Genomic DNA, 12,542 nt, shown 5'->3' with positions numbered 1-12,542 from the left:
AAAACATACAACTATACTTTCTGATACTTTGCTATTCAGAAGGCGTACAGTTGATTTGCTTCAGTTTCTACTTTGCATAATGGTAGCGATAGCAGAAAACTCAAAGTTTCTTCAAAATTCTATGTTATTATATAATTGGCCAAAATTAAATATAGCGAGGAAAAGGCGTTTTCAGGGACCACACCCATTCACACTCACTTGTTTATTAACTAAAATTATTATTATTTTATACTACTTTTTTAAACATTTGTACCTTGTACCACGGAATAATTGTACTAGTTACCCACAAATTCAAATTCAAATTCAAAATTTATTTATTCATGTAGGTAACAATGTACACTTATGAACGTCAAAAAAATAAATATTAAATGAATTTAATTTTACATTTACTGCCAGTTCTCAAATCAAGGGCGTAGAACGGAAGAGAAGAACTGGCAATAAACTCTCCGCCACTCTTTTTAATCGCCAAGTTTTTTTTTTACACAATGCTTGTAAGGAGCTGCAACCACTACAACACAGGACTTCCCTTGTGTGGGGACTAGCGATATATGAATCTTGTCCCAACCCTTTGCTATAAATAAAGTTAATATGTAGGTTAAGAACATTATAAATACTGTATATTTGTGTGATGGAAATAGTTCATACCAAATATCCCAAAGCAATGGTTAGTTTAAGTTTCTTTAGGTAGTTTTCACCGTGCACCACTATGTGGAATCAGCTGCCCACTGAAGTATTTCCTAACCAATTCGACTTAGGAACCTAATATGCACAACCTGTGACCATGCTCATGACGTGAAGTGACTGGCGGGCTATAGTCACTCATATTCCCTTTCCTAACCAATTCGACTTAGGGACCTAATATAGTAGACTGACCACGCACAATCTGTGATCATGCTCCTGATGATAAGTGATACCAAGTCTATAGTCACTCATATTGCTAGATGGCTCGCATGTGAGTTGCCGACCTAATAGAATTGGTACGCTCTTTTCTTGCAGGATCCTGAGCTAAATTTGTCGGAAATACTTCAGTAGGCAGCTGGTTGCACAGGTGTGCGGCAAAACTGCCTTAAAAAACCCTCCGTTAGATGTTATTTATCTATATATATGTTATTATCATGACCTAAGTAAGATACTCTAATGAATTTCATATTCTTCTCTAAAAAAGCTAGATTTAATTAATGTTCTTCTGACGCTACATACGATCATAATCACTTGTTTACAACGATGCGAAATTACGAATCAAGAGAATTCTAGGAAATTAATTTTGCTTTAAAATGTATTTTGAAATGGAACGAAAACTTCATTAGGAGTTGGAAACGTGTGTTCAAAAATTGGGAGTTTCAGTGATTCCAGTTCTAAACTATGTACTATCAGCAACGTCAAAATATATGTAATTAAATAAACGTGTAGCAAATACAAAACTACTGTTAACGCTTCTCTTGGCCTGGTGGCTTAAGCGTGCGACTCTCATCACGGAGATGGTAGGTTCGGTTCCTGGCTGTGCACCAATTTTCTTTCTTAATATATATATTTTTTTTTTGGTAGTCAAAGTCAAAATAACTCTATTCATATTTGGTAAACAAGTACACTTATTAACGTCAGAAGAGAAGTTAAATTAATTCTAAATTTACATTTATTACCAGTTCACGTCAAGGGCATATCTCAAAAAGAACTGGCAAGAAACTCCGCCACACATGAATCGCTAAGTTTTGAGTCATACAAATTGTTTGCGGCGTAGCTTTATTATATACTAAATATACTATTTAATGTAGACGGTATATAATAAATAAGATGGAATAAAAGCGATAGCGAGGCAGGATTGAAAAGAAATGGCAAGAATGAGAGACAAGTGGAAGAATTTGGAGCCATCACTCCGTCAGATGTCGTGTAGATAGTACCTACTTAAATAAAGGCTTTTTTATTTTATTAATTACAAAGCACTCCTTAAATCCAATAGAATGGCCTCCAATAATAAACAAACAATATTTGTAACGATATTTAATCAATATCGGGAGAATCTTTACATTTGGTTTAACTGGTCCTGGTTCCAGATTAAGAACAAGTCCACTCCTAAGCGCTGATCTGCCAGAGACCACAACGTCAGTTTGCACCTCAGAAGCAAAAAAAGAGAAAGAATGTAATAGTATATAGTAAACAAATAAATAAGAAGTAATAATAATAATTGTTGCGAAAATGCTACAAGAAATAAATATTCTATACACATCGATTTACTAAACTTCCTTAGTTTTCTTTAAACGTAGTTAAAACTTTTTCAGATCAGACAGAATACTGGATTCTGTTCAAATGATTTTCCTGACCATACATAGGCATTTAGATCATTTGACTACAGTCGCAAATGGAATACGTATGTGACCAGTTCAAGTACACTAAAGGGAAGAAAACTAAAATATATGCATTTCCAAATTAATAAGTAGTAGGTATACATACACACATAATAATTTTTAATTAATAAAGAAAAATGTCAGCGATTGAGGTCTCGGCTCAAATTTCTGTGTGTTTGTTTGATAAACAAAACACACACACATAACCACACAAAATAACAATAATCAAAGAAGAAAATATATGTGACATCAAAAACAATAAAAAGAAAAAAATAATAGTAAAATTTATTTTCTCATTCGGCTCGTTTCAAATGTGTATGTGTGTGTGTGTGTGTGCTGCAATTGGCCCAGGCTTAGCATTTGCTAAGGAGCAGAATGTTCTCCAGCGCTGGTCATTCTGCCAGAGACCACAGCAGCTAATTATAATATTGTTAGTATTATAATTATATATTATTCACAGCCCTACAATAGGAGGTCAAGGTCCATATGTCTGCGAATTGTCATACGACCATGCATTGTTAGTTTTCCAATTCAATGAATGGGAATTTTAGATTAGTTTTTTGATAAATAGCTTTATTTCTATATATCAATTTTTAGTGCCTAATAAATAATACATACATTTTGTATTTTATTTTTATTTTCTTTCTATATGCGCATTTACTCGAATGGTAATTTGTCTTCATCTTACAATGGTAAAAAAATGGAACATCGAGTGAAAAACCGGCTTTTCTGAGATTCAAACAGTCGATGACGTGTCAGGCACAGGTGGCTGATCACCTACTTGCCTGTCGACTTTTTGGGCTTAAGGTCTACTGCTCCATTGTAACAGCGTACCCAGGAACTTTACTCACTTTTTTACTTCTCACAAAAAAATACTTAATCTAAATCATATTTCGTTTATGACATTTAAAAAAATGTAACACCTTCGGTTGCATTAAGATAATCAAGGTTTTTATATATAAACTTTTTATTCTTTAATCTCGACAATTCCGGACTTAATTGGTGGCGTGGGAAAGTGAACAAGGTAAACTTCACGATTTCCTACCTCTCGGAATCCATTTTGTTGAATCCAGCGCTCCGTCCTGAAAAAGAAATTATCTTTTTAATCTTTAATTAAATAATAGATATCCTATGTTTTTTAGAAATTTACTACCGGCCCTGTTTCGTTTTATCTTAATATGATCTTACTTAGCATACCATTTTAGAAGTTACATACTAATATATGTTCAATAAAACTATGCTATGTTAAATAAAACTTAATTTTTCTTCTCTCCGTTTAGCAACATATGTTGCGACAAAATTTTATTGTGGGTTATAATATTAAAGGCTTTAAATGGTTCAAGGCTTGATGTTCAGATTATACACCTCTTATACTCTCTCATATTTTTTTTAGAACAGGGGCAACCAAGCTGTAGGTTTAGAGATAAGTTTAGAAGTTTCATATTGTCAACAGAAAAGTTGACTTTAAAAAACTGGAGATGAGAAAACGTAGAAACGTAGTTCTATTAACTGTAAGGCTAAGAAAGAAAAATAATGCATTTATATTTTGCAGCTTTTAAAACTTAAGAATACATCATAACAAAAGGAGATGGCCCGATGGACTTATGTAGAAAAAGGGCGGGGCACGTGGCAAGTAGAACAGAAAAGTACAAAGTATTAAAGTAGGTAGGTACAATAACCGCAATTCAAAGCAAACCTGGCGCCGTACAGTAGCGGACGAGGCAAAGAGAGCTGGTAAGACTTGGAGCGAGGTGAAACACGAGGCTCAAGACCGAATGCGATGGAGACTCGCTGTGGACGCCCTCTGCCCCACCAAGGTGTTATAGGACATGATAAGAAGAGAAGAAAAAGCACAGCACAGCACGGCGAAGACAGAATTCGCTGTATTAAAGGATTTGCCTTTGGGGCACACGTATGAATGAATAGTATTATTATAATACATACCAGAAATAAAAGGATATATTATTCTGTAATAAATCTTTTGCGGCCTTTTACGTCCATTATGGAATTATATTCGATCTTCTACGCGATGTAAATAAGTTATGAAATTATAAAATTACTTATAAAAACATTTAATATTCATTAAGACCATTGATGAATAAAGTATAGGTTTATTAAATTATGGTATGGTATTAATTATTTTCGTATACATGATTGAGAATAATTAATGAATATTTTAATTAATTTGAAACTGGAAATGGTCGATTTGATTTCCTAACGTTTTCTTATTGTTTGTAATACCGAGGTAACGAGTTCCCACAGAGCAGAATAAATGTTATCTCTAAATAGCCAGAGAAAATGAGTTTGTCAGACAAATGTATGTTCCAGAAACACAATTTGTAAGCGGTCGCGATTTTTTTTTGATGATATATAAATAAACTAGCACTCTGCCAAGCGTTGCTGTGGCTAAGGTTTTTATTATATTACATAGTAGTAAACTATTCAAGGGAAACGGTAGGAGAACTTATGTGAAACGTTGGTACTTTTAACACAGCGCCATCTGTTATAATTGTATCAAATAATAAACAAATATTTGCAATAAAATAATATTGCGGGTATAAAGTGAGATGTAAGCTATCCTATCTTTTAAGTTAGATCAAACAGCACACGGTGTGCAAATTTGATTGATATCGGGTCGGTAGTTTTGGAGTCCACAGCGGACAAACAACGTGACACGTGATTTATATATATTAAGATAGCTATACTCTGCCCACGGTTCGCTGTGGCACATTGTGATTGGCAATGTCATTGGAAATGAATATTTCTCATTCCCAATACTATTGCGGTTGTCAGCGAGTGTTTTCCTCGCTTCCGGCAGATGGCGCGGTCACTGGTACACAGCTGATGGTTAGCTGTTTTTTCGCGGTCGCGGATATGTGACTGATGCAATTAAAACAATACTTGTTGCGGATTATATATCATGCTAAAATTTCAGCTCGATCGATGGAGAACTTTTTGAGTTTTTGAAGCATACACCAACCAAAATAACATTTATGTATATAGACGAGCGGATCCAATCGAGGACGTCGTCCTGTACTTGATCTTTGATCTTAAATATAAAATTTCAAGCTAAAAAAAACATCTCCCAAATAAACACATCACCCGATCTACTTATATCAAAACTTCTAAATGTTAAGTCATTATATAGCCACGATCAACATTTTTTGAGCAGTTATTTGCGCATACAAGCAATAAATTGCCTTTTATTGTTATTCATTATAAATATATTATTAAAAAAACGACATGTTATTGCTAAATAGGAATAATAATTCTATATAAATATTTTTTTCGTTCAATTATTCTAAATAATTTTTTAACAATATACTAACCTATTAAATAGTATAATAATAATCAAAGTTTACAGTTTCAAATTCGAACATTTACTAAATTAATTAACATAAGCAGAAAATCGCAATTTATTATATAATGCGAAATATATTAGTCGTCTGCCCGATGTACCACAGACAATGAGATTAAAGGTGCAAACAGAAGACGAAAGAAAAGTGCCACCAACACGATCATAGGTGATAGCAACTATTATCACATTTATGTATCTATTGAGCGTAAAGTTCCAATTGGTTTATTACGATGTTCGTGCAATTCTAATGGTAAAAAATTTATAGTGTATATGTCATTACTTCACTGTCATTAGTCACTGGCCTTAGTATGTATATAAGTTAATTATTTAAATACGTTCGACGTCCTGGTGGAAAGAAAAACTGTATCCACTTTGTTTTTCCACAATACCAACTTCTTTCTATTTAAGACTATGTGTAAAATAAATAAATGTATATAATATATCTTTATCAATTGATTATGTTCTATGAAATCTATTTGAGCTTATCTCTTTTTATCGAAGTATTACGCTGAGATGTAGTGATAAAAAAAATCAGTGGCGCTATGCCCTTATTATGTCTAGGCCTCAGATTTCTGTATGTTTCATGTTAATCTAATAGGCAAGTACATAGGTGATCAGACTTCTGTGCCTGCCACGCCGTAGACTTTTTGGGTCTTCACCGTTTGAGCGAATGTTAACACACACATAGAAATAAAGTCCATTGGTGCACAGCCGGGGATCGAACCTACGACCTCAAGGATGAGAGTCGCACGTTAAAGCCACTACACTCGGCCTACATTGCTATAAACATGAAATATGAAAATAAATTAGAACTAATATATTTCGGACCAATTTATCTTAAAAAGAAAAGAGCGTAACGATTCTTAAACGTCCGGCAATGCATTTGCGAGCCTACTGACGATGGAAGTTTCGGTGGCAATGGCTGCGGTATCACTTAACATCATTTGACCCTTCTGCCCATTTGCCTGCCATGAAAAAAGTTATTTTACAAAATTAACTAGACAGAACTGTCCCGCAGCTATATGATAACAAAAATCATATAGTTTCATATATAATATATACATAATGCTTTTACATATATTTTTCGTTTATAATTTCAATGTCACACGTTTTATGAAACAATAGTTAACTACGATAATGTAAAATGGAGCAATTGCAATCAATATTGTTATCAATTATTCACGCATTTATCACCCTTTCTCCATTGTAATAAAGCATAAAATGTAATACAAACAACCATGGGAACCATAACGGGCTATAAAAATACGGCGCCAATCGAAGGAAAAACTTAGAATTCGCACAGAGCAATCTAGTCTTGCTTCATAGATAGCAATAAATTTATGGCCTGGGCTTGTTCAGAACAAAGGTACTATACTAAGTTGCAGTTATATATTTTTTTATTTTCGTTCGTTACTTTTGTTCTCGGTCCTCCGCTTTTTTAGTCTACTAATTATTTTATATTCATTCTAAATATTGGCTCTCATGCTATTATGCCCTATCTTCAATCTAGGAATGTCAAAAATACAAATCTAGTCTAAAGATTGCATAATTCCCAGGTTCATCTCATAGTTCATCTTAGTAAACCTTCCGAAACATCACTTAAGTTTTATCTGTTTATGTATATAGTTTGTTACATTCTTAGAAATAATGTACTCTGCATGTACCACTATACATTGTTGTGTAACGAAATCTATCTTGGAGTATGCATGGAGTATTAAGAATATCCATAGCGCTAAATCACCTGCATCATACCACCCCACATACTCACTCTCATTCTCACAGTATACACAATTAGGCCGACTTAGGTATTATGCATTAAATGATTTTTTCTTTCGTAAATGTTTGAATTGTATGTTTTATTTTCCATTTATTTCGTAATTCTACAGCAAATATAAATTATATACAACACACAATAACACTAAATACATGATAAATAGAAAATGGTTCGAATATTTATGATAAGTAAATGTTTTCATTTACATATTTAATTCAATTTAAGCATAATACTGGTAACACAGGCAATTTCTTTTCCCAGTATAAATATACCGTTGAGCTTCCGTGGGATAAAGCTAGAGGTCCTACTAGTCATTAGAATATTCCCGGCCGAGAGCAAAGTGCACGGTGCAATGCACCTCATTACTGTCTGTTTATCTCCAATGTTAGCCTTAAAGGAAATGCGGAAATCGAAAAATAATATTCCAGTCTATTTCTTTAACGTTTTTTCTCTTACTATAAAAGGACGTTTTATTTGTATTTAATTACTGGTTTCTATTTGAATTATTGCAAGAATAATTGGAAATAGACGGGCTTCAGAATTATTATTACCTATATGATTAAGTTGATGACATATTCATTCTGTTGTTTAAATGACAGAATACAAAGAGTTAGACATGATAAAGTATATATTTTGTTTTTAATTTCGATACTATCGAATTATTGTATCTTAGCACTAAAGATAGTGTATGTATTTTTTTGTATAAATAAATGTATCTAGACATTGAATAGCTTTTAAAGGGTTGTTGAATTACACACACATATATAGATATCAATAACTAAATCACCATAATTTAGCTGTTATAACTATTGAGATAAAAAAAATTCATGAAAAACTACCGATTTATTTTTAGATTTTTGATTATTTGATTTTTTTTCAGTTAACAACACGTTTTGTAATAAAATGTATCAAACTGGTGCCCATGGGACAATAAACGCAAAAGAGAACAATTTAGAAGCTGTTTACACCAGATTGAGGAATCAGCAGGTACATGGCAGAGAGTGGCCAACAGAAATGCAGGCATTAGGCCTTCCCCAAAAAAGGGCACATAGATACCTAGGAATAAATGACATGATCGAAATAAGGCGTAAAAAAATTGCGCCGGCAATTTTAATCCGACATCCGAATCCGAATAACAGAAATTGAGAAAACAGATACAGGTGAGCATCCTGCCCGTTTGCCCCCGGTTCTATAAAAAAAAAGTAATCTAAAACGAGTCAGAGAAACTAAGAACGAAGAAGTCAACTTTCTGTTATAATCAAAAATACATTTGACATTGAACTTATTTTGAAACTACCATTTCCAAGTTCTGTGTCAGAAATAGGCTTGATATGGGCGTGTCTGTTTGTTCCGTTAATTCGTGTATAAAAATGTTTTAATTGGTTTATTTATGGGTAAAAGTCGGTGCTAAGTCATAATTTGGAAGTAAGTTGTCGTTTCCAATGGTTATTAAGTTTTGTATGTAATCGTTAAACAAACAATTCTTTACACCGGTACTCAAAAATTTGCGTTAGTCTTATCAAGTGGGTAAGGTATATTTGAAGTGTTTTTTTTAGATTCCCCGACTATGTTATCGTTGTAGGTATTGAATAACTTACGTAAAAGGATTGGTAGCTCGGATGATGAGACTCTACTATTTCTCTTAACAAGTTTTTCTATTTTATACTTATTTATTGTATTATTTTATTCTTATATATTTCTTTTAACAAGTTTTTCTATTAAATTCTAAAAAGATGCCTCTTTACCGAACGTTAAAAAATATTTTCTTTAAATTCGACTCTGTTACCTTTATTCAAGGATTGATCAGTGTTTCCGACCTGTAACAGTGACATTTCGTATCCAAACATTTATTTGAAGTTGTGAATAAAAGAATTCTTAAAAATTGAAAAAAGTCTTTTTCGATAAGGCACATTTTTCTTTTAAAATAGTTAACTATTTTGTAACTTTCGCATCCTTGTAACTTAAACCACGATCGTGATCTCACGATCCAGTAGTTTCCTGGCGGAAGTGGTTGAAGTTGAGGTTTTACATTGTTTAAACCATAGATAAATAGAGCAATTGTGGAGATCTGTGGTCTTTTGCAATTGCTCTTTGTTTGTCTTTTAAATGTACAATCTTTTATGGGTTGTATTTTTATGGTTTTTGGTTGGTTAAATAATTCCCAAGATTCTAAACTGGCCTTATCAGAATAACCTACTTCGGCTCGAAATGAAACAAAACATTGACGATTAACTATTAATTATATATGTAACTTAATGTTAGGTTACCTAACTCAAAGTATTTCCGAGTCATTTCGACTTAGGATTTCAAGATAGAGCGTACCAATTTTTGAATGGCCAGTAAGTAATACACTTGCGAGCCTGTCAATCTGAGTGTCCATGGGCGGCGGTATGGGCATGGTATGGGCACTTAATATCAGATGAGGCTCCTGCGCGTGTGCCACCTGTTCTATAAGAAAAAAACAAAAAGTTGACATATTTTACAGACGATTAAAACAGTACTCCCACGATCAACAGCGCCACCTAGAATTGCCAGAGGCGGTGTGAAAAGCGTAAAAGTTGGTTACTCAGATGACATAATAACCTTGACTTGCACATTCACATTTACCGGTTTTTAAAACGAACCTACTTAAATATTACACCATCAAAACACGCTTGTACAAAATGGGTTTGTAACATATTTTAAGTTAAATTATGTAAATAAACAATTGTTTAATTTTTTTAGTAAAACAGTTAGTTCCCATAATTTTCACATAAAATAAAAAAATACAATTACTGGTGCCACAACCTTTTTAGTTTTTACAAACAATTTTTTCTAAGTGAAACTTCTTAAGGCGCATGAAGTTAAATTGTTAACGGATGAAACGCTGATAATAATATTAGAGTCACGAAGATGAGCAGTGTAAAAGGGAGAGAGCGATTGAGACCGATTGAGAGAGAGTTAGAAGTGGGAGCGAGAGGTGTGAGAGAGCTTTAGTGAGAAAGATTGAGAGAGAGAGAGTAAGGGAGATCGAGAAAAACTACACGCACATGGTTGATGTATTCGTTTAATAGTTACATATTAGAACTTTACATGGAAATTCTGTTCATAAGGTTTTGTGCAGTAGACGCAGATTTTTATTTATTCATATTATTATTAGCACGTATACAGTGCAAAATACATGGAGTGATCATATACTGGTACATTTTCACTTCTGACATGTGTACTTTGTACGTAAAACTTAAGATATCCATAGAGTGATTTTTCAAGTCAGTCAAGTCTTTGAAAGCTCAAACGATACCAGTTGCTTTATAAAATAAAGTCGTTTTCTTTACATCAAAGTAGAAACGAGAGAACACTTGCGCGCTTCACAATAAAAGTAAGTACTCTCAAAGCTCAAACGACCAAATAAATTGGATTAACGAAATAATTTATAAACAACGGTACTTCGAGTAAGAATGATTGTATTATATGACGTACGAAAATTAAGTTGTAGTTTGTAGACCTAATTGGGTCTGTGATGTGATAATGTTAATGTTAAGATAATGGCTCTAATTAATAATTTATTAATAATCTTACATCTACATATTATAAAAGAAAACAATAAGAGAATATACAAAGCGAAACAGATTACTTCGATAAACAAGATATATGAAACCGAATAGGTAATTATGAAATAAATTAAGAGAGTGTTCAGAGGAGTTCCAGATAAGGACATCGAGGCAGAAAACGAAATTCCATCCGTATCTACGCGTAGAGCATTTAATAAAACGAGGCAAATGGACATCACTTGCAGGAGGCTCGCAAGTGCATTACCGGCCTTTTAAAAAGTTCGCTCTTACGCTCGTTCTTAAGCCCACTTTAAAATAAACTAGCCCACTAAAAAAGCGGAAAATACTGCCTTAATAAACGCACACTACACTACAACGACGGATGTCGAAGTCAAACGGTTGAAGTTTCGTATTCTGCCTCGACGACCGATCAGAATATGTGCTGGAGGTATATGTCTGAAACTCCTTTCTCTTCGTGGTAAATGCGGTAGAAAATGCAGAGTGACCGCACATCTCTACGCAACGCCAAGAGAATGTCGCTCAGAAGTCGTCGGCGATTCGAAATAATAATTTCACAATAAATTAAAATAATTCCGTCGTAAATATACCAAAATATACATAAACCTATTTTATAGTTTCAATTATTAAAAAACAAAATTATTTAACAAATGACTAAAGTATAATAAAAAATATAAAACACAAACTGAATAGAAATCGGCTATTTAAGTAACAAAATATGCGTCATAAATCCTCTATGGCTAGAGTTGCGGCTCATTGCGCGGCATTTGTTCGAATAATTAAATTAGCTCAGTCTGTGGACCGTTTCAAGTGACGCAATTATAGGTTGTCATGTGTAAGTTGGCGTGTGGCAGAAAAAGGTACTAATTTTGACAGTTGTGTTGACAGTTCTAACAGCTTGGTAGCCTCACGTGTGTCGGTGCTAATAATTTGTGTTTTAAAGTGTAAAAATCATTACGAAACATGCCAAAAGTAGTGCGGAGTGCAGCTAGAGAAATTATTCTAGCTGTAAAACGTTTTTGTGAAGAGGAGAAACGTAACAATGGGCCGATTATTCCATTTCAACAAGTGAATGCTCGAACAGCGGCTTTGACAGGTAAAGTATTGCCAGTTAAAAGTGATATTTATATCCCCAAATTTAGGGAAAAATAATAATTGCTTTTGAAAGTAAATGTGATTGATGGATAACTTAAAATATTTTTTGTTTTATTTAAGGTGTTTCTGAAAGAACCGTGAACCTCTCTGAAAACATGGAACAGAGAATCCATAGTGCATTTTCCAAAATAACTGCTGAAGAATGGCAGAAACACTGTAATCACGTTATAAATGTTGAAAATAATTATCGTATGACAGACAACCGCCTTGAAACAGTAATGGAACCATTTTTAATTGATTTGAATAGCAGCGACTCAGATTCTTCTGACACAGATGACTCTGAAGAATTCATGGAAGGAATAATGCCTCTAACAGACCATAATTACTATAAAAAATAATTTTTTGTTATTAAGTTTTTTATTTAC

At 33.4% G+C, this 12,542-nt stretch overlaps 1 protein-coding gene across 1 annotated transcript in view; it reads right to left on the bottom strand.

The window, feature by feature from the left end:
* The window catches only part of LOC111000694, an 88,969-nt gene that overhangs the window by 17,063 nt on the left and 59,364 nt on the right, over positions 1-12,542 (bottom strand). Inside the window, exon 2 of the mRNA XM_022270244.2 lies at positions 3,388-3,424. Within this exon, the coding sequence (XP_022125936.1) occupies positions 3,388-3,401 (14 nt within the window). The 5' untranslated portion in view covers positions 3,402-3,424. The remainder of the gene's footprint in view (positions 1-3,387; positions 3,425-12,542) is intronic.

Source organism: Pieris rapae, chromosome 2, assembly GCF_905147795.1.
Source record: "Pieris rapae chromosome 2, ilPieRapa1.1, whole genome shotgun sequence".
NCBI classification, from domain to species: Eukaryota; Metazoa; Arthropoda; class Insecta; order Lepidoptera; family Pieridae; genus Pieris; species Pieris rapae.
The sequence above is the reverse complement of the archived record's forward strand: the minus strand, read 5'-3'. Positions and strand labels throughout refer to the sequence as shown.